This window comes from Patiria miniata, unplaced genomic scaffold (assembly GCF_015706575.1).
Source record: "Patiria miniata isolate m_02_andy unplaced genomic scaffold, ASM1570657v1 HiC_scaffold_28, whole genome shotgun sequence".
Lineage (NCBI taxonomy): Eukaryota > Metazoa > Echinodermata > Asteroidea > Valvatida > Asterinidae > Patiria > Patiria miniata.
In genome coordinates, this window is record NW_024037067.1 from 8,207,347 (window position 1) to 8,231,136 (window position 23,790).

The 23,790-nt window shown below is 39.5% G+C and overlaps 1 protein-coding gene across 2 annotated transcripts; it reads right to left on the reverse strand.

The window, feature by feature from the left end:
- Window positions 1-261: 261 nt before the first annotated feature.
- LOC119734899 (26S proteasome non-ATPase regulatory subunit 10-like) lies at window positions 262-22,249 on the reverse strand. 2 transcript variants are annotated; one of them, XM_038208527.1, is made up of 5 exons: window positions 21,917-22,249; window positions 15,399-15,448; window positions 8,811-8,934; window positions 3,404-3,574; window positions 262-1,694 (listed from the first exon to the last, which is right to left on the reverse strand). In XM_038208527.1, exons 1-5 carry the CDS (start codon window positions 21,948-21,950, stop codon window positions 1,654-1,656), a joined length of 420 nt encoding a protein of 139 aa, XP_038064455.1. In that variant the 5' UTR covers window positions 21,951-22,249; the 3' UTR covers window positions 262-1,653. The 2 variants fall into 2 exon arrangements, with proteins under 2 accessions (XP_038064455.1, XP_038064456.1); XM_038208528.1 differs by lacking the exon at window positions 21,917-22,249 and adding an exon at window positions 21,350-21,370.
- Window positions 22,250-23,790: the final 1,541 nt, after the last annotated feature.

The following is a 23,790-nucleotide window of genomic DNA, read 5'->3' on the forward strand; positions in this document are numbered from 1 at the left end:
TTTAAACCATACAAAATATACAGTTAAAATAACACCGTGGAGATATACATGTATCATCATCTCCTTGAAACTTTGATTCTAGATGCTCTATGGTGCGATCTGAGGCAATTTCTGACCACTTTTAAATAGCCATTTGTTTTTAAGGAAAAGATGGTGGTGTACGCAGTGGCTGCCTTTTTTTACGATGTCACTTTAAAAAAAAAAAAGAACTTGGCTATGGGTTCGTTTTTGGGGGCCATGGCCCCCTTTGGCCCCCCCCCCCCCCCCCCCCCGGATCCGCCGTCGATACTTGAATTGCTCAATTATTTGAATAGTGGATATATTCAGCACAGCCTTAACCTGAACATACAGTTTTTGTAAACCAAGATTTCATTAACAACCTTGTCTTTTTGGGTTACCTTTTCATGTAAATAAGCAAAAGCGAGGAAGATGCATGGATATTGGGATGCAATTCCTCTTTCTCAAATCTCAAGTTTATATATAACCAAAACATTTCAAGCTATCCCTGATCTTTTCATATCTGTCATGTCCCTCTTTTGCTGTGACCTTGCACACCTGTCCCATTGATCAATCCAAAGAACTACCTGGACTGTTTTCTAGCTGGACCAGCAATCAACTGTCCAAACCAAACCAGTCGTGAATTGCACTGAGAAATTCAATTGGATTCCTAGAGCAATTACTTTTTCTGATGCCTTGCGGTGATTTCTTATTGTCTCGTTTGTACGAATTCATCGCATCGGCCCTCTCTGTTATTAGGCTGCATGTTTTACATCATTTTAATTCAATACAATACGTACGCAATCTGTTTTGGCTGGGCTTGTGAAAGGCCGCCCTACCTTTACGAAATTGTTACCAATCGTTGATTGGAAAAAATCTGTTTGCCCTGAAGCTAGATTGACATGTACAGTCAAATAAAAGTAAAACTTGCATGAATTTTCCATTACATGTACACAGGCAGCGAAAAGGAGCCAGTGATTAGAAATGCACAGATTGTCATCGTGACAGTGGTCTAATCTGAGCACTAATGTTTGCTAAATAACATGTCAACAGAGCAGCTTAGTACAGGTCCATCTGTTCAACACTGTGAATAATAGCACATTAATTAGTCATTATTGTACCTTATACATGTACATTGTACATATTCATGATCTAGAGCCGAATTCTCACTGGTCCATTCACCATCACGTGGTGCCAGGTGCTATTTTGTGGTTGTTTACCAAGTGCGTGCCTGAGTTTTTACGCATGTGTCGTAGATTGTCGCACAGGCTGCCCCTTGCCAATCTAGACTGGTTCATACGTGATGGTGGCAAAAGCAGCAGTCAAACAAAATGTTCACAGCAATTAAATAAGTGAAGTTGTGAAGACAAGAATGTGATGTACATGTACTCAATGTAATGTAATGATCATCTGAACTCGCACCAATCTCTGATACCATTATCACACAAGCAATATCTTTTTGCAGATATACTTGTACCTGTGCTTTCCACATAACACATCAGGCTACCGTAGTTTTGTTCGTGTGCATTTGTTCATAAGATGCATACTGTCGGTCACCAACTGCCACCTAGCTGGTTCCCTGTGAGCTGCAACAATGTGTCCATGATGGCAATGTCTGCATAATATGCAAAGTCACTTTGACATTCGGAGCTACCATCAAGAGCTCCCAAGCCAAGTAAAGCCAGACTGTTTGTTTTCTGCAGTAACACAAAAAAGGGAAAAAACAAAGACAGTGATTTGAAATTGCACAGCCATATGTCACGTTTTTAGGTCATACATGTACGTGTACATCATGTACTAACAATCCAGTAAGATATTTCATGATAATTTGCTCTTTTAGTTTTTTGATGTTTGCAAATGTTGTATCTTCCCTTTAACACTTGATTTCCAACTTAACAGCTCAACTGGCAGATTTCTATTAGGCCTACAACTAATAGGCTCATTACTGTTTGCACACTATGCTTCAATAAAATAATGTCAGAGTACAGTGTACATTGTATGGGTCGTGCCTGGCTGCCTACTTCATTATGATGGTACACTTCTAATCTCAATATTGACAGAGCTGCCAGTGTTTGGAGCTGGAAATGGTTTTCTCCAAACATACTGAAAATATCTGGCTTTAACAGAGCTAATGAAGGGTCCATGGCTGTATTTTCAACAGGTCTGTGTAGGTTAAAAGCTTTGTTAATTGGGCCAATATCAATGACTACGGAATGATCTTATTAGTGATGACAAGATGGCAGATATCCCCAATGCACTGTCATTTTGACCAAAAAAATCCAGAAATTCTACTATTATATTTTTTATTATTCTGGTTTATTAAAGCCACTATCACAGCCCAAAAGCTGAATTAAAATGGCATCACAATGAAAAACTTTAAAACTAGTAAACATTCAATATAAAAAGCACTTTATAATTAGGAAGAAATAAAAAAGATTTAAATCAATGTTATAAGAAGAATCTGAGACTGTTGTATCATACAAATATAAACACACAAACAAGCAAAAATAACTGGGGATGGTAAGGCCAAAAAAAAAAGTCTCCGGTTTCTGGTATGCGCGCGCGTCGCCGTAGCCATGAGCGTCGGCAAAATGAAAAAGTTTTTTTTTCAATGAAAGATGATGTCTCAAAACCGCCAAACTCACTGGTTTGACTGGAATCCTGCTGCTGCACAATTGTAATGTGTTTTTAGATGGGGTTATGATCGAGAATAAGATTTATGTGGCCTCTCTGGACTCCCAAATATTTGCACTAAGTTTAGTCGGGCACCATTTGCAGTCATCAGCTGACACTTGAAGCAAAAAAGTCAGGAAAAAAAAAAAAAAAGCCACGTCGCCGCACCACTTTTTGGGCAAGCTCCATACCAGAAACCGGACACTTTTTTTTTTGGCCTAAGGGGGGATAAAGATAATAATTCTATTATCTTTGATTCAAAATAAAAAAAATCTCAATCTTGAACTGAACAAAATCTTGGAGACTTGACATTTCTGAAAATTGAATCGTGACATTATAAAAGTGATAGGTACGGTATTTTTAAAAATTAATTTGGGGAGGAACGTTCCCACAGACATGACAGGTATCATAAAGGGGGTAGGGTTTGGGGGGGAAGGTTGGGGGGATGGGGTGGGTGAAAGGGAGGGATGTGGAAATCCTCAAAGCCTCCATTATTCATTTTGCCAGATGCGCTGAGCAGCCCCATCTGTTGTTCGATACTGTCAATTTGAATAGCGCCCCCAATAATCAGATGGTGTCTGGCAATGCCCCTGAACGTTTGGTTAAATTGAAAACATTTTATGTTGGAAAAAAATAAAAATAAGGGGAAGATAGTTTTAAGGCAAACTTGCCACCCCCTTTCCAAGCCTCAAGTAGAGTAATGCCTGTGATGCAAACCTAGCTTTCTGCTCACCCATTTCAGTTAGGAACAGCACCACTTTCCTGTGTCCGTTCCTCTTGGCGAATGTCCTGGGCGTTCGTTCCTTCTTGCTCTCAGGTGTCAAGCTGACTCCAGCCTCATGGACCAGCCACTTGACCAGCACCAGGTGACCATTGCCTGCTGCATAATGCAAAGGAGTACACCCTGAAAAATGAAACAATCAAGGGAAAAAAAGGAATAAAAAAAACATTTCTCAAAGTTCACAACTGGAAAAGAAAGACAGCAGAAATACGTATGCAGGTATGTGCCTGTTCATCACTGCTGTACTTTAAAGCAGAAAATGGGTGTGCATGCTGCGTGGGTAGGCATTACATTCACTGTACTTGTGTGTGGACTTCCGTACAAAAGAGGTACACATAAACCAGGTAGAGGCGACGTTGTGTGGACTTCGGTAAGTCCACACAGTGTTTCCCCATTTCTGGAAAACAGGTTTAGAGGCATTTTGGGGTTAGGTTTATCAGTGGCAAAATGAAGAGAAACACTGAAGGGAATCATAGAAAACAAATTGGGTTGAAAGAGTTTTCAGTTTGAGAAATATGAGTTTTTTCACTGGTTTTTCTTAACTACACGAAACCAAGGGAATGTCCACACTTGGTATGTAGTAACGTAAACATGTGTGGGTGTGTGTGTGTAAACACCAGCAATCATGGACTAGGGATAAAAGGGTTAGGGCACAAACAAAGGGTCCACAATTGACCTAACGACCACGATTGAAAATCAGGTACAAAACACAATCGTGTACAATGAGAGCTGTTGCTAAAAAGTTAGTACAAACAAAGGATTGAGGATTAGGGACAATAGGGAGTCCACGATTGCCGGTGTTTACACATGTGGGTGTGTGTGTGTGAGTTTGTTTCTGCCTTCAATAGGGGATGTTGAGCAATAGAGGACAATAGGGTCCCCAATTCCTGAAGGTCCCCAATTTACAATCGATCATGTACAAAACATATGGGAGGTATTCCTAAAAAGTTAGTGTACAAACAAAAGAGGGACAATAGGAGGTCCCCGATTGCAGGCAAATACACACTTGGGTGCGTATGTTTAGGAGTTGATAGCCCAGGAAGTGGGTGAGGGCGATGAAGCGATGTGGGATGTAAAGCCGTCTACACCGCAAAGCAGGTGAGGTGAAGCTTTGTTGTTACATATGAACATGATGACTGGTAACAATCTGATACATGTAGATGCTTTAACAAATATGTTCTTTTCTTTTCTTCTAAAGAACCACAGTACATACATGTACATGCAGTCCAGCCTACTAGTAAAATGTTCCAACCTGATGTACATAATGTACAAGTTAAAAAAAAAAGACACCCATCCAAAAAAACACAAACCCAAACAACCCAACCAACAAAATAAAAATCACACTAAGGCAGTATTTGAAAATGTGGAGCACTATTCCCGACACTTTTTCAGTGACAATTTTACTAAAAAACTGCATTAAAGAATACATTATTAAGCATTAAGCATTGGCTAGTTCCAGCCCCACAACCAGTAGGCCCTAAAAAAACATTTCAGCTAATTTTTAACTGCCAAAGATGAACAGTAATTTGAATGATTACCTCAGTATTACGAAGGAGAACTGCTTTAAAGCTTTCTTACTCAAACCTTTTAATGTCTAACTTCGCATGAACATGATGAACGATCAAGCTTCATGGTATGTACTTCAAACTTCACACCAAAAACAAATGCATGTCTGCTCCTGTCATATGTGTTTGTCACAATCTAAATTGCCCTGGCTTGCTTCAATCATTCTGAGTGCTGCAATAATAAAATACACCTACTCAGTGTAAGATGAGCAGACAAAGAAACGGGTCGGATCTGTTGTCAACTAGTTATTTTCCCAATGGCCATATGGCCCCAGGCTCTGAATATTCCAACGCAATTAAGGGACACCTTGGGATGGAAAAAACCTAATTTTTGACCCAAATTTTAACCAAGAATTACATGTACATGTGCATGTACTGATGTACATGTACACAGATTAGTACATGTAGTCACAAATTGAATATCCACAGGGAAAGAGAAGGACGGAGCGGTTTGAGTGATAGAAAGATCGACTCAAGAAAATTGGCAAGGGGCTCCTTCAAGAAGAAAAACTGAAGGAGTTGGATTTCAGACGTCGCTATGGAAACAGGAGAATTTGCCATGGCAACCGCACATGTACATTCCAATTTCATGCCAATTTTCAATGCATTTTATGTTGTACCTGGGACAGCTTGGGCTGAGTTCCTCTCTCGGGAATTCTTTTTTAAATGTTTTACAGGGCTCTTTTTAGACACAAATCAAAAGCTTTTCACCTTATGCTCTTAAATGGGCCCTTTTGTGGGTATGCAAATTGTAGGAAGTGCTTGATACAGAGACATGATAAGAGGGTACGTGTACTGGTAGGTGAGTACAGTGTAGTTGGGAAAGCCGTGTAAAATGAGAACGTGTACAATGTTAATGTAGGTGGTGTGGAGGTGCAGACGGGAACTTTTACAAAAGATCAAATTTGGAATTAATTATCATTACGTTACAATATTATATGCCTTCCTTTTTACCACAGTTTGCTCCAGATTTGTTTGCTGATTGATTTAATATTTTGTTTAATGTCCATGTACATGTAAATGGGGAAGGAGGGATTGGGATGGAAGAAAGTTATTATTATTTTATGTTATTATTCATTCGGCCAAATTACAAGATACAACAAGCAATGCACAAAAGTAAACAAAAACTAAACAAAAACAATCCAATCCAAGCTGGCCAGGATTGACAAAAGTATAATAAAACACTGTGACTTGAAAGCCTGTCAATCCTAACTTGGTACACGAAACATTCCTAATGCTGGAAATTTGCAAAGACTGTTGATTACATTGCAAAGTACATGTACATTTACATGTACATGCATGATGTACCCGGTATGTAGATATCCTTTGACTAATGTCTGAAGATACCGTTACGTAACAATTTTACAAAATTTCAGTGCATTTTTTATTTCAAATTATATTTACGTCCAAAAGCCGTAAGACTAATCCGCATGCTAATTTGGACAAGTGAGGTTACGATTGGGGTGTATTCTTGTATTACTTGTATACAAATCTGGGGGGGGGGGGGGCGGGGGAATGACATGGCAATAGAGCTACATGTGTCAATTACTTGATGAGTGCTAACTCCTCATCATACATGTCATATATAGAATACTTTTGGACTCATTCATTGCGCAGACATTTGAAGGTTGTGCCCCCCCCCCATATTTTTTAGTATTCGATTACTCATGTCATGATTACTCTACCCAAGACTTGATCAAGTTGACATGCGCTAATGAAATTTAACATGCATCAGCCTATATTATACAACACCTGAATAAATCCCCGTCATCTGATTGGTGAATTGTAGATCACGTGACATATTATTATTTGGTATAATGCACGGTGCGACCATGCGTTATACCCATGCGTTATACCGTTTCACTTTGCGCTTGTTCCATGACGCGGTATTTGTGTGCAAAATGCATGCTGGTGTGCGCGTTCAGCGTAGCGCGTATTGTTCCAAAGAGCCAGCGCTACAGTGTTGGGTTCAAACATTTTCGTGAAGGGGTAGTTCAACATCTTTAAAATCAAAATAAATTGTAGTTTATAATTTACCAATCAAATGACGAGAATTTATTCAGGTGTTGTATAAAACAAATAACGAATGTTTTACGTTCGTGCGATGGAAAGAATAATTTCATTCGGTGACAGATTGAATGTTCTATTCCACTCGGCTTCGCCTCGTGGAATAGAACATTCAATCTGTCACCTCATGAAATTATTCTTACCATCGCACTCACAAACATTCGTTATTTGTATACTAGCCACTGATCAGGACTTGTGGCGGTGGCGCCTGAAAAAGAGCTCATTAAAATAGTAGGCCTATAACACAAGTAGTGGAATGGCTGATATTTGAACAAATTATTCAAAGAAGTAATTTGAGCTAATACATGTATTAGCTCAATGTAGTCCTCATGTAAGCTCTCGTGCGCAGTGGTTTTCAGCAATTGACAAAAAATAAAGCCACGCCACTTACTTGAGAGATCATCATGGATGTTTTTCATGATCTCCTTTTGATTACTCACATTTTCCAAATATATTTGAATAAAAAAACAAGTGCTATTTGGACATTCGGTGGATTATCAAATACTTGGTATATTCCGCACAGCGTTAAGACGTTTTGAACAAAGACGCGTACATGTACTTAGTATAACATCTCAATATCAGATGGGAATGGAATTTAACCAGCCTCAGGTTTCAACGCACCATGAAAGCACAAACTTGGCTGCAGTTTCGTATAAGTAGGAAAAACAAAACGGGAAGTGTTTGTACGCAGTGCTAATTGCACAGAGAGGAATATAACACTCTCATCTACTGATCAGCTATTTCACATCAGTTTTGAATTTCAATGCAGATACAATGTATGTACATTGTAAAAATAGCTGTACAAAATTTCAAGCTTTCCCTAAGTTTGTGCGCCCGGAAGGCTACATTGCAAACTGCACGTAACTATATGTAGTAGTTGAATTAGTTAGTAGTGATATATACATGTACATGTACCGGTAGCTCTATGCACGCGGCTTATTCCCTCTTGGAAAAAAAATGGTGGGGGTGGGGGGGGGGGGGAGGGTGGGGCTACATTGCATGTTTTCCAAATTACATTTGGATCCCTAGGCATGCCATAGTAGTCTTGGCAAAAGACTGAATGTGGTCTTTATTCCCTTATTTGCAGTCCCTGAAAAGCATGGTAAAGCCGCTGCGGCGGTAGAGGCCACTATCAACAAGATTAATCGAATCCAACCTTGGGAACTTTGCCAGTGATACCCAGAAAACTCTGAGCACACCTCATGCAAACCAAATTCAAGTATACATTGTAATGTGAGTGTGCCTGAATCAAATCCCAAGACTGGATTTGATTCATCTTTTTGAAAGGGACCTCTGCAATCATGGCAGTTTTACTGCGCTTGTCAAGGACCGGTTATTTTAGGGCAGGGCTCCCAACTTTGAGTACGAGCTGAGAGTGAGAATTTGGGGATGGAGCTTCATCAGAACTAATGCGAGTGCGATGCGTGAAGCCCTAACGGCGTGGGTTTGGGCGGGGCCCGCTTGATCCCAGAAAATTTTGGATTCTAGATGCTCTGGGGTGCGATCTGAGGCAATTTCTGCCCACCAATTTTTTTTTTTAGTAAAAGATCATATCATTTAAACATTTTTTATTTGCGTGAGAAATTCCGTGTGGGCGTGAGAGCCTGAGACTAACCTGAAATGTGCAAGTCTCACGCTCAATGCGTGAGAGTTGGCAGGCCTGATTAGGGTGCTAAAATCCAAATCAATGACACTTTTGGACCAAGACTAATACACATGTACCATACCTGCTTGGTCTTGTAAGTGTGTCTGAGCACCTCTGCTGATCAGGACCTTGGCACAGTCCATGTTACCATTCATTGCTGCTCTGTGTAATGCTGTCTGGCCATGGGAGGTTCTCAAGTCTGGATCCTGGGATGTTTAATCAGATGAAATCACATCAGGAGGAGGGGGAAAATCATAAAGGTCACTTTTCTGTAGTTAAAGTTGCTCTCCTCATCAATCATGCAAGTTTTGAGTTTCATCCTGATAAATATATTTTGTGTTTAACTGCATTTCACATATAAGTACATGTACATGTACATGTACAAATGTAGGCGTATACATCCTTTGTGCATTATGAACACAAAAGCAACCCACAACAAATGTAATTTCAGAGGGTTGAAAACATCCAAAATAGATAATAAGAAGGTTTTCTGAGAAAAAGTTGAAAATGTTCAAGAGCTGGAGTAGAGCAACTTTAATGTTTACATCACTGGCTTCAAAATGGACTCATAATGACATCATAAAATTGGGCTTCTGACTGACAGAAATGTCTTCACTTTTTCTTTAGATCTATTCAAATTTTATAAATTACCATAATTTGTCATAATTAAAGTAAATGTACAACATTGGCTTTTGCTGTAATTTTCAGAAATGAACTATTTGGGGGGTTAGTATAATAGATCAAATATTGTTGCACTGACATGTTTGATGTTTTGTGTTCGAAAATGCTGGAAAAACCAAGAAAAACAAAAGTATTCAAGTAGTCTGGTTCCCTGACTCCACTAAAGATGAAATGGATCAAAAATACCGGAAAATTGTAAGGTAAGGGAACCAGTCTAGCTGGCCTGCACCCGTTCATGAACATGGAACCAATAGCTAGCAAAACAAAATTTAGACTAAAACAAATGGTAAATTTGGAGCAGTAATTGAAAAATAGTTAGGTTTTTCCAACGGTGGTCGGCCGACCAGCGTTGGAAATGTATACAAATATACCATTTTCTTGAAAATGGCTTCACACCAGGTGCCATAATTTTACAGGATGCTTTAGCATGTCATTTACCAACATCCTAGTAAGGTATTTCGTAACAATTTGGTAGTTTTATTTTTCGATGTTTGCAAATGTTGTATATTCCCTTTAATAAGACTTTTTTTCTTTACAATAGAGAAGAAGTAATACTACTTTTTTTCTTACTGGAAAAAACCCTGATTTCCTCATACATGTACTGTACATCGCAATGTACCTGGATAATGAAATCGGAACAGGTATAAGTGGGAAATTTCAGGGACCTACACTTATACAAATTGTACGTCCTCAGGCCCCAACACCAACCGGCATGTGCATGTACATACATTTAGTGTGCCAACAAAATTGCAACATTCAGAAAACAAATAATTTAAAGTGTCTGATGTTTTTTTCTTTAATGAAATTATACAGTGTACAATGTACATGTATATATACATTATTAAGCATGTTAAGCCTGACTATTTCTCAATCCACTCCTTTTTAACCCATTCGATATGGGTCCCTATTACATGTAGGGCCCTATATCCAGAAATACAATAAATTTAGTGAAAGGGTGTAAATTTTACTTGGGCTTCTCCCGCCTGGACATGCTGAATTTAAGCATTGAATAGGCATTGATATGTACCGGTAGGCATTGTAGTTGGTGACATCACAGGTGAGAGTGGCCCAAGTAAAATTTACACCTTTTTACTTAATTGATTTGATCTATAGGACCCAACTGGAATGGGGTAAAAAGGAGTGGACTGAGAAATAGTCAGGCTGTATACATGTATAATGTAATATATAATTTCAATGAGAAAAAAAACACATTAGACAGATTTAATTAATTTTTTTTTTAATGTTGCACTTTTTTTTGGTACACTCTGTATGTACTTGCCAACTTACATGTACATGATGCTATCTGAACTTTGTTTTTTTTTTAAAGGATTCATTAGCTCATCCACATCCATAAGAATCCCACACCAGCCTGTGTTTGACTCTAAAGGGTGAGTAAAAAAAAAAAAACCAAATGTTGGGACCATTGTTTTAGGGAAGTTCTGCATGTAGCATTTTCAAAATCTAGGATATGAAAGCCCAATTCATAATCTTTCTTTTAGTACAAGAATTATTCAAATCAGTCATGTACTTTTCAAGTTACGGAATTGTAAACACAACCACCGTTTTAAGGTTCTGTCCACGGATCGCAAAAAAGTTCAGTGTTCTTTCAGCAAATCGAAAACAAATCACATAGAGATGTGCGTGAATTGTTTTCGTTTTGCTGAAAGAACGCACACTTTTTTTTGTGATCCATGGACAGAACTTTAAAACGGTGGTTGTGTTTAAAATTCTGTAACTTAAAAAGTACACATTTGAATGATTCTTGTACTAAAAGAAAGCTTATGAATATGGCTTTTATATATACTATATTTTGAAAGTGCTACATGCAGAACTTCAATAAAACAAAAGTCCCGACATTTTTTATTTTTTATTTTTTTACTCGCCCTGTACAGCCAAGCCTCTATTGCTTTGAAATTATGTACATTGTACAAATTCTAATAATGTATGATTCTGATACTGTACTTGGGGATTTGTTGGTAGGATGGCCTTGTAGAGATGCACGTGCCACCTGTTCCTCCTTGCCACTCACTGGCTTTTGTTATAATTTATTCATTTCCTATCAGGCTAAGTAAAAAAAAAAAAAGTTGATTGTCGCAGCCCGCCTCCTTTTTTGAAGCCGCAACCTTTTTGTTTTTTTATTTTAGTTTTTTTTCCCCAACTACAGAAGCTAACTTTTTCTTGTATTTCGCTTTGATAAAATACAAAGAACATCTTTTTTAACATGAATACTTTGACTCTACTTACTATTAGGATAGCTAAATGTAATTAACAGCTGGCGGTCATTTTGAACCAAAGTTGGTGGCCTTTTTTAATTTAAATACTTAGGCCATCTTGGAAAAAAAATTAAAATAAAAAGGCCCTCATCCTCCTCATTTTGAAAAAGCCCGGACGATCAACTATTTTTTTTTTTTACTCGGCCTTATATACATGTTTTTACTATTTATTTTTGGTGTGTTTTAATATTTTTATTTTGCCAGTGAACATGGTGTAAAGTGTAATAAAATAAAAATGAATACAATTTTGGCTGTATATACCATGTACATATTATATATACATTTGTACATGTACAGTATGCAGTTAAAATCACCATAACAATAACTAATTTGCAAAAGAAATTGACCATCCTTGCATACCCTGTACATGTAGGTAAATTATAGCAAAGTAAGATTTTCTGTACGATCATTAAACAAGCCCCCCTCAGGTCAATTATGCCTGTCTCTCCTAGCATTGTTTCCCTTGGGACATCAAAGCCATGCACACAAGCCAGCGGTACTCAAGGCTGGATTAGTGCACAGAGCTCAGGGTAATTCTATCACAAATCAGCGTAATAGTGAATGCCAAGGGCACACAGGGATGAACATGTCCACTGTAGAGTCAAATAATTGCGATCAAGGTTTGCAAAACACGCTTAGAACGGTCCAATCATGTTAACAAGCCCACCACTGCATAAATTTGCACTCAAGGGCTTCGAGATGGAGGCGATATTTCACAAAGTGCTACAATGCAGACAATGTGTTGCATCTCAAGTTACAATGATGACAAGAAGGAGGTGTACAGACAACTTCACCAGGCCTGAAGCATTCTTTGAGATGGGACCTATCTTGGTTTACATTTTGGCTAGCAAAAGATGGCTGTAGCACAATATTTATTTTCTGTCAACATGCACACTGTTAACACTTTAAAGGGAATTTGCTTTTGCTGTAATTTTCAGAAATGGATAGAATTGGGGGGTTGGAAATATATAGCAAATATAGTTACACTGACTTTTTTGAGGTTTTGGGTTCGAAAATGCTATAAAAACCAAGAAAAACAATCATTTTCCTGTAGTCTGGTTCCCTGACTCCATATAAGAAGAAACATAGCAGTTTACATACATTGGGGAATTGTAAGGTCAGGGAACTAGTCTAGCTGGCTGGTACCCGTTCATAGGTTTGTAATCGATTGCAAACAAGTGCGATGGTCAATCGGGGCCAGTATTTGGGGAAAAAAGCCAGTTTTTTCCAACGCTGATCGGCCGATCAGCGTTGGAAATTGATACAAAAATACCACTTTTCTTGAAAATGACAGTATACCAGGTGCCATGATTTTACAGGATGCTTTAAAGTCATTTACTAACAGTCCAGCAAGGTATTTCAAAATGATTTGGTAGTTTTATTTTTTGATGTTTGCAAATGTTGTATTTTCCCTTTAAGTTTCACTTCAAAATGTCTCTGGTGACATGAGTGCAGAGTGACAACACAAACATTAGAGTTTCAAACTGTTCATGCATACTGTACAATGTACATGTACAACAGATGTAGTTCATTAATTATACATGTAGTTATCAGGTTTTTGTATTCTTTCAAAATGCGTGGGTATTAACCTTTCCGAAAGCCATTTTTATTTGCGAAAAATCTGCCAGATCTGCAAAGACCATCATAACGACACACTACCATACCAAAGAATCTTTCTCAAAGCATTTCAATCAATTCCTGATGCAGTCAGAAATAGGTGCATCTATTTAAAAAAAAAAAGAAGACTTAATCTAACCAGTTCCTTCGCTTCCACGGCAACAAATTCAATTTGCCCAGAAAGCAAGCCTTGCCTATTGATTTTTAATGAGTCAATTGTACGCGGCACGCAATTTTTTCCACCACAATACCTTCAGTTTGCCTATCGTCAATAATTCATTGAGGTTTCGCCATCCGTTAAAGATCAAATTGTTTATAGATGCACGGCTTCACGACAATAGGATATACCGTACACGATGCGCAATTAGAGATTTTTTTTAGGGTTTCCGTTAATGTACGACCATAAAGCTTTTCTTTTTTTTGCATCTACTTCACAAGATGACAATATCCCTCAACGATCGCACTTTCTGACGGCAATTAGTGCTATAAGGGGAGAGCATATGGTCGACACACACAAAAGACAGGGGAAAATGTTATCAAATCAGCCTAAAGCACAATTAATTCAATTGATACAAAATGGGAGCAGGCACAGCTCTTCTTCACTTTTTTTTTTTTTTGAGATAAAAATAGAAGCCATCTAGCGCATGATTGAATTAGTCATGTTTTAGTGCGCATGTACCTGTACATGTAGACCAGCACCCAGTTTCACGAAGCACTGCGACGCATCGCAACTCGAATAACGATGTGTAACACGTCGCAAATTGCGACCCGTCGTATAATCCATTTCACGAAACATGCCATGAGTTGATTGCGTTGTAAGTTCCTTGACAACGGCTTTATAAACACATCGCAAGTTAGCTGTCTAGTGGTAATAGCAAAATAAGAAGAGTCATTTTCTTAGCCAGTTTAATGCCATAAACATTACATTTAGATTATAATATTGAGGTTATGTGTGTAAAGTTGTAAATAGAAAATTCATTGAATAATTATGAATTAGCCTGGAATATTGCAGGCAAAATTTCAAAGTACATGTTTATAGTCCATTGAGAGCTTGTTTTCCTTTAAAATTGCATCACAAGGCCGCCATTTTGTTTTACGTTTTGACAAATTTCTAGGGGAGATCCGACGACTCTTTGTTGAATATCAGACAACTATTTACTGTACATGTATGTTGACTAATACATGTACATCAAACAGTCACCGAGTTGTGCTATAAATACACCAACTACGACGCGTCTACGACATGTTTCGTGAAATGGATCACAGGACCCGTCGCAGCTGGGACGCATTGTAGGGATACGACGATATCAGGCTGAGTTAAATTAATTGAAGGCCTGAACAGGGGCTACTAATTAAGTTTAACCAATTACACGCAAAATGTTGTGACTTATAATAATAACAGGTTCTTATATAGCACATCTAACTAAGATCAAAGCACTTTACATCATTATTACCCCTGATCGTTGGGCCAATTAAACATTCCAAATACCATCTCAGCTCCCTGGGGAGTATACAGCTCGATGCTGCCTGATAGGCGCAAGCTAATTCAATCACAATAACCATCTCTGCCCTCACAGGTACCCATTTACTCCTGGGTGCTGGGTGGAGAGATAGTGCCTTGACCAAGGGCACATGCACCATGACCCCAGGCTGGACTCGAACCCACAACCTGCAGCTTTACCCGCAGACCAAGAATCCAATGCCCTAACCACAAGGCCGCAGCACTCCCCTTAGGAGGATTTTTTTGGGGGTTCTGTTTGTTGGAGGGGGGGGGGGGGGGAGAGGGGGAAAGTCAACGTGTGCCACATTTGGGACTCCACTCTACACTGAAGACACTTGCAGAAGAGTGCCAAGGCTAGCATACTGGTAGGTTGTAGAAACTTTGGTGCGGGGGAGCTAGGGTGTGGTAAAGGAATTTACTCCCAGCCACTATGGAAACATTTGTATTTGCCCTCTCCCCCCCCCCAGGATATGCATACTGTACATGTATACGTGGATGAACAAATGAACTATTTGCCCCCCACCCCCCCCCCATCCAAAATTGGGGGCCAGTAGTACCGGTATCTTGCAAAAGGCCAGTAATGGCAATATCTACTCACCTCTCCTTGATCAAGCATAGATCGGACCAATCCAGGATTGCCAGAGAAAGCTGCCGAAAAAATTGCATAAATGTAGATCAATGGTCACAACAAATTATTTGTTTGATTAAATTTAACAGTGTACAAGAGTTTGTTTCTGCATTCAAAAGGGGATGTCGAAAAATAGCGGACAATAGGGTCCCCAATTCCCGAAGGTCCCCTAATTGGCGATCGTGTACAAAACATATGAGAGGTCTTCCTAAAATGTTTAAGTACGAACAAAAGAGGCGCAATATGAAACACGGTGCACACTTGTATCCATGCACATTGTAGGTTGTACCGGTACTCAACACCTGGTATGCTGGAAGTCAAAAATTCTAACAAGAAATGTGCAGTAGGAAAGTATTTAGTTGAAGAAGGTTTGGGTGCAGGTGCAAAAGTTCACAGCTCAACTTAAGTTTTAAGAAAAATTTCAATCTTTTTAATATTATCACGCTTCATCCTTAAAATTGCCATTTTTCTTTCCCTTAGGTGATTTCACAAACATTTTCCCAGTATTGATTCTACAGTGTTTACTTTATCAAGCTTGTTTTTCAATGAGTGAGTTTTTTCTTACCACGGAAACTTTCTGATATTAGTAGGCCTATATTAGTTAGGCAATCAATGTCCCTGTTTTGTTAAAGTACAACTCAGGTTTCCCAGGTAATGCAGTAGCACTGTACATGTGGGGTCTGTTCTTAAGTCTGATGCCTCATACATGCAGGTCCGAAGCCTCATAAGTCTGACAAAATCTCATTCCCAAACTAAATAAAGGCCCATTAATACGACGCCTCATACATGTACATTGTAGGTCCCACACCACATAGGTCCGACGTCCCATAGGTACGACGCCTCATACATGTACATACATGTAGGTCCGACGCCTCGTACAATGTAGGTCCGACAATTAAATTTACTTTTATTTCAGTCCATAAGTCCGATGCCTCATAAGTCCGACGCCTTGTTTGTCCGACAGCCATAATTAATAATACAAACATCACATAAAATGTCAGAATGTTAGCGCCACCAAGTGTTAGAGTTAGAGATTACTCGTTCACATTAAGGGATGCACCCACTGATCTCTTTATTGAGATCAGTGGATGCACCACACCCCATCCAACCCCCCAACCCCCCTCAAATTTACGCCAGTGGCATTAACCCGTGTGCCAGAAAACTGTGCGCTGGCAGACTCTGACGTCGCGACTAGTTAGTTCATTCTATGCACAGTGCGCACTCTCACATTCGAAGACAACCTCGCGCGCTCACATCCTTGTATAATTTTTGGTAAATCTTGTTCTTGCCTTGTCGGACAGTATACATGAATCTTTCTTTGCAAAGGTCTATATAGCTCCGACGCCTCATAGGTCAGACGCCTCATTTGTCCAACGTCGGACTTGTATGAGGCGTCGGACTCATAAGGCGTCGGAGCTACATATATGAGGTGGAATACATAGGTCTGATCCCTCATAAATCCGACGCCTCATAATTCCGAAATTTCGGACATATGAGGCGTTGGACTAATGTTCAAGCGTCGGACGAATGAGGCTTAAATGATACGGCACCATACATGTACATGTAAATGTACACATGTACGGTACGTAAACACTGCAAACAGGTTTTCCTTCACTGCTTGAACTCTATTTCATCAATGTTTCTGAGGTAAACATGTACATGCAGCAAGTGAACAGATACAAATTAGCACACCAGATAAGTCTACTGACATCATAGTATCTCATTATTTGCTTCGCGTGTACCGTAGGCACGGAATATCGCTTGTTATGGGTCAGTGTGAAACACATACATGCACACCTGGCACAAGAAGAAACTTAGCAGTGTTTTTAATCACCGTTGTTGGGACATTTCTCGGTGAACAAAAATTCGAAAACATACGTTTTGTTACAGAAACTTTCCAGTTCAATTTGATACCTCACTTGGGAACACTGTGTAAGAAATAACGAGAGTGCAAGCACTGAAGCTCCTGAAACCCCAGAACTACATGTAAAAGTTGCACTTAGCGAGATTGTTAATGGGCATTGCAATCATAGAGCTCTATTAAATTCCTAGAGCGCTAACTCCTCATTCTCGCGCGCGGAGATGCTTTGAAGTCGCTCTGGGCGCAGACATTTTGAATTTATGTGCGTGTTTGTAGAACACAAATAAACAATCAAAATAGATGGATTGAATTTTGAAAGTGTACTCTAAATGCAACGCGCAAGTAGAAGATACGCAAACAACTTAAGCTTGTCACGGCAAAAGCATCTGCAGCGGAAGGACGCGCACACTTTGCGCTGTTTGCGTAGAGCAAAATGAAATGCTCATTTGCTGATCGTGCGTTTCGGTTTTTGGTGTATCGGCTTCGATGACACACCGGTATGGAATACAAACGCATACAAAATTTCGAATTTTCCATAGGTTTGTGCACAAACATGGATGCGCCCATCACGCATTACTTTGTACATGTACATCGAGTTAGCACTCTAGTAATTTAATACAGCTCTATGATTGCAACACATAATTGAATGCAATAATGCAGGTCCCCCATTCAATTGTGTGTTGCAATGCCCATTGAAAATCTTGCTAAGTGCAGCTTTTAGCTTTAGTTTTGGGGTTTCGAGAGCTTCAGCCCTTGAGCTCTCATTATTTCTTACACAGTGTTCTCAAGTGAGCTATCAAATTGAACCGGAAAGTTTCCGTGACAAAACGTAATGTCAGATTTTTTGTTCACAAAGAAATGTTCAAACAAGGATGATTTTATAAACTGCTTCTAACTGCATTTATTTAATCATGTATGATTGGATTAAATGAACATGATCGTGGAGTGCTGTGGTCCAATGGTTACAGTGTTCGACTCATGTGCCATACATGGAGTACGTGGGTTTCGAACCCTGACGGCAAACATGGTGCTTGTGTTCTTGGGCAAGACAGTTTACTACAATTGCTCTCTCCACCCAGGAGTGTCAATGGATACCTGTGTAGGTAGAGACCAGAATGTGCTAATCTCGAGCTGCAGCAAAAACTGGTCTCATAGCCTGATGAATGGGGGTAATAGTTGCCGAAGCGCTTTAAGACCTTTGATAATGATTTAAAGCACAATACATGTACCGGTTAACATGGTATAAGCATGTGAACTTGTCTTTGTTTCAAAGCAGGATTAGACTTAAGGCTTTAAAGGGGCACTAGGTCCTGAAATCCCCGAAAATTGTATGTTTTAGATTGTTTACATGTACTTAGCCTATTTCAAACATCTGGTTGAAAGGAAACCAACCTAATACCCTTCCCGAGAAAAGACAAAAAAAAAACCGCTTGTTTACATCGGACATGACGGAGTACGAATACGTTTTTCGTGTCGCTCTCAGTGTACGATATGTATACACGCTGTGTGCCTCGGGAACAACGGTGACCAATCACCATCAATGCCAAAAATGTGGTTTCTTCAACGCCCGCAAAAGGCGAACACTTTACGAATGAAATCACAACTAGCATCCAAACAGCTCGAATTTATTGGGTCGCAGTAGTGGACCCCGAAATTCGTTCTCGCACGCTAATACAGGAATAACACTAAAACACCCAGTTTTGAAAGGATAGTTGTGTGGATGTTTATAAATTATATCCTACTTTTAAATGTTTTTTCTGATTAACATCATCTCGTTCAAAGCGCGTTTTGTAGCCCAATTGGGCTGTTCCAGGACCTACCAGGACCTACCAGGACCTAGTGTCCCTTTAATTGGATGCTGTCATTTTCCATTTAGCATGTTTAGTAGTACAGTTCCAATATGCATGAATGCATTAAGCGCACATGTTGTGAAACAATGGAATGGTCAATACAGGTCTGTCTCAAATAACTAACCGTATACAGTATGCGTACAAACGGTACAATACAGAACTAGATTGTAATTAGGGACTTCTGTTCATTTAACAAGCTGTTTTATACAATCTCATACATTTTTGTATGAGCCCATAATACATGTACCGGTATACAGGGCAACAATGATGATTGAGCGACTGACATGCAATTATAAGTGTGGTGCAACTGTAGTTTCTATACTAGGCAGGAGTACAAAGTCTTGTGGGGAAAGCCTACATGGACATGCAATTGGCTTCCTAGCGGGTTTTCTAAATGCATGAGAGATGAGGGACATTGCTGATGAAAACTGTATGCATCCAGTGTGACATTTATTTTACACTGTCATTGTCACAAGTTTCATTGCAATGTACATTAATCCAAGTGTTTTTGTTGCACGAATGGGCAAAAATTAAACATTCAATCATGTTGTTCATTCTTCACAAAGTTCAAGTAAGATTTCAGATGACTTTTGTCTTACATAAACGTTACAGTTTAGATCAGAAATGACAATGCGAGTCAAACTCATATACATGTAGATTAGGCGTAATGAATATTAAGCAGGAGAATTGATGTTTTTACAAAGTTTTAACCGTTTCTTAAATTTGCTTAAATTACAAATGTATGTGATTTTTAGGTGAATTGTTATAGCTCCATGCTTAGCTTCAAGTAGTGGATCCAAGCTCAAATTTGGGCTAAATAGGCCTAGCGAGTAACGTTACTAGTAATTATGCCCTCTACAGGCTAGCTACAATGAACAGTTATACACTGTATTAAGCCAGAGTCCATCATTTGCAGCTATCCAAAAAGTAACTGGCGTAACTATTGTTTAAAAACATGCTTGGTTGAAAGATAGTAAGGGGAAAAACTCCCTGTAAAAATATTCTTTCTGGCATGCTGTCATTTTGAAGAAATCAACAAAAGAAGGCCTTTCCAATGGTGCTTCTTAAGATGCACCGTAGGAAATTCAAAATAGTAGTTCGTTTTGTTATTCGGCGAAGCGCACCTACATGTAAGCATTGGCACGATGCACACGTACGCACGGTTGCTATAATTCGTCGGATCAGTGCGCGACATCGCGTAGCTGCAATCGGCTCAGTGAGAACGTGTCTCGGACGCTGAATTCAGGCCCAATTCAAAACATGATACAGCAACTTTTGATTTGAAATCGAGATCCTAGAATGTTGTTTTTCTCCATATAGGCCTATACAGCTAAAGCTGAACTGAAACTTCATCAGGTTAGTTGTTAAGCACCCTTCTTTAGATCTTGAGCACTTTTTTGCTTCAAACGAACAAAATGCACAAATTACACATGATGGACTATACCTTTAAATTAAACTGCAGACATTACAACATTCATGACAAGTACAAAATCATCTAAAATTGTTTTTTTTTTACTTCGTACAGTAGTTGGAGAGCAACTATAGGCCTAGACCCGTGAACGTGGCGTAGTTTACAAGCCACGTTCACGGGTCTACTATAGGCCTAGAAAGCAGGTTGTTTTTTAGCTGGATGCGAAGTGAGGAGGGATTTGAAGTGGTTGTATAGTAGGCTATGGAACGCCAAAGAGGCATTTAATGTGATCATCGAATTGGTGATCAATGCACTTCGCGATCGGTGATGGACTTTTGCGATTGGTGATCAACTTTGCAATCAGTGATAGTCTTTCACGCAGGTGATCAACTTTGCAATTAGTGATAGTCTTTCACGACCGGTGATCAACTTTGCAATCAGTGGTAGTCTTTCGCAACCGCCGATCAACTGTGCAATCAGTGATAGTCTTTCGCGTCCGCTACTCAACTTTGCAATTAGTGATAGTCTTTCGCGACCAGTGATCAACTTTGAAATTAGTGATAGTCTTGCACACAGGTGATCAACTTTACAATCAGTGATGGACTTTCACTACCGGCGTGTGTATCAAAAAAGTATCGTAGAGGGCGCTAAACAACGGCTGCTGTAACGATAGCCACTTCGTTGTAAGAATAGGCCTATATCAACTTGGTTGAAGAGCACAGCCAGTATTTTTGAGGGGAAAAGTTCCGTACTCGGACGTCAATTTATCTGCTGCCAAACATATTAATTGTCACCTCACCTTGTCATTTGAACCAAGAGAAATCCAGGAAGCTGTGTAAAGGTGAAAACAATTTACTCAAAATGTGTTTTTAGAGCACATTTTGGATGCATACGTTGTGCAGAACTAACTTGAAGCAGCCGGTCAAAACTGATTGTAGTGGCTGAAAGACAGCGGTATGTTATACACGTGACATCAACAACCATGACGTCGTATGAGCCTGCCAATGATAGTGCAATACGTCATTATGAATATTTATTTTCTCATGAATATTTAGTTTCTTTCAATGGATACTTCAAATACGTCCAAAGATTGATTATTGCAACAGCGATCGTGCGCGTCCTAGCGGTTAAGAGTCTCGTGTATCAAGCAAGCGTCAGAGGTTCGAATCTCGATGAAGTAACTGACTGATTAATAAACAGAAATTAAGGAAAGGAGAGGGTGAGAGTAGAGGAGGGAAAGTGGAGGAATAACCATAAAAGATGTAACTTTTGGCGCTAGAAAATTAATTGAAAAAAGTGACGTCCGAGTACGGAATTTTTTCCAATCATAGCGTTGAATCAGAGATCATTCTACATAATGTATTACCTGCCTCATGAAGAGTTGGTTTGGCATGCATCATCAACGGTCCACAGGTGTCAAATCACGGCTGAATGCTTCCCTCGCGCGCGGTATACTTGAGACCGAGCTGAGCTAAAAATGAGTTGTTCACTGGCTGACTTCACCTCTCTCTATGATTTCGGCCACTGTCTGAATGAAGAAGCAATATGTAGTGTCTGTAGATCAAAACTAATCAAAGAACATTATTTCCCTAATTATACATGTAGTTTCCAAGACATATTCAACCACACGAAATGAGCTTCCGAATCAAACTGTGTACGCCGGCGGCGCGGCCTGTCAAATTTGGACTGGCTGGATTTGAACTGTAGATGGCGCTGTGTAGCATTTTGGGAGTGTTTATTGGGGGCGCGCGTATAATAACTCGTAGGGCATGGGATGGGCGGGCCGCGAATTCCCCCCCCCCCTAAATAAAAGACATCCGCGTATGGGTGAGCGCTATGGCGTTTCCGACTTACTTCTCTTAAAACATGAGAAGAAAATATAAACTCGAACGTAATGAAATTCGGACTTTATTTCCCTTTTTAAAAAAATCCTCCGAAGCCTCAAATTAGAAGAAAAAAAATCGAGTACAAAACGGTGACTGGAACCCAAACCTCGCGGTGCAAAAACACAACCCTATCCAGCTGAGCTATCGCACTAAAACGCCAAGTCCTTGGGGAAAAAATAAAAGTATCGTAGAGGGCGCTAAACAAGCATGTGAATGTAGTTTGGGACTAAAATTCGCGGGCGGACGGGTTGTTTTATTGTTAGGCAAATTAGGACCGAGTTATCATGGGGCCTGGGCTTTCTGCTGTCCCCACAACTTCTTCGGTCCCCATAACAAGTATGTGCTGTGGCATCACAACTGAAGTCGACTGCGCCCACCAGCGACGGAGGCTCCAGAAAGATCCGTCCTGGGCCCAGCCATACAACGACATCTCAACGAGCTGCATAATTATGATGCGATCCCATCATTTGTGGACTTCGATCGGAACCTAGGTCGGCATATATTATGCCAATGGCCTCTCTTAGAATGGTCCCCCCATAAATAATTATGGGGACAGGCATGCATCTAGTTCCCATTTAAAGCAATTGATTGGATCACCTGAGCGCGTGCGCAGTATGATTTTTAAATTTTGAAATGTATACAGTATTGCGCATGGATGACAAGGTGCTTATTATTAGTCAGAAACTGCCTCATAATTGCACCACAGAGCATCTAGAATCCAAACAATTGCGCCCGAACCCCACGCCGTAATTTTTTGATCGCACTTTTTGGGGGAACACATTTTTTTTGCCCCCCCCCCAAAAAAAAAAATGTGTTCTGGATCCACCCTTGATCCAAATTAGTGGTTGAATGCATTTCAATTGGTTGTCCCAATTTTAATTGGTTTACCAAAAATACTCTGTTCTACATATACTTTGTACGAAAGCCCATTAGCGCCACTGCAAGTATATATGTTACAGATTGTGTAATACGTTATTACGGATTATTAATTCGTTATTACGGATTACTAATTCGTTATAACGGATTATTTAATTCGTTATTACGGATTATTAATTCGTTATTACGGATTATTAATTCGTTATTACGGATTATTAATTCGTTATTACGGATTATTAATTCGTTATTACGGATTATTTAATTCGTTATTACGGATTATTTAATTCGTTATTACGGATTATTTAATTCGTTATTACTGATTATTAATTCGTTATTACGAATTAGGTCTGATGTTCTCACACGTGGAGAGCACGTGACCAGGGGCCTGTGTATACAGGGCCGCTAGGCGGCGCTATCTTTGCATACAACGTTTGCACTCCTGTGCCATACTTGCCGAGTATGACTCAGAACGTATGAG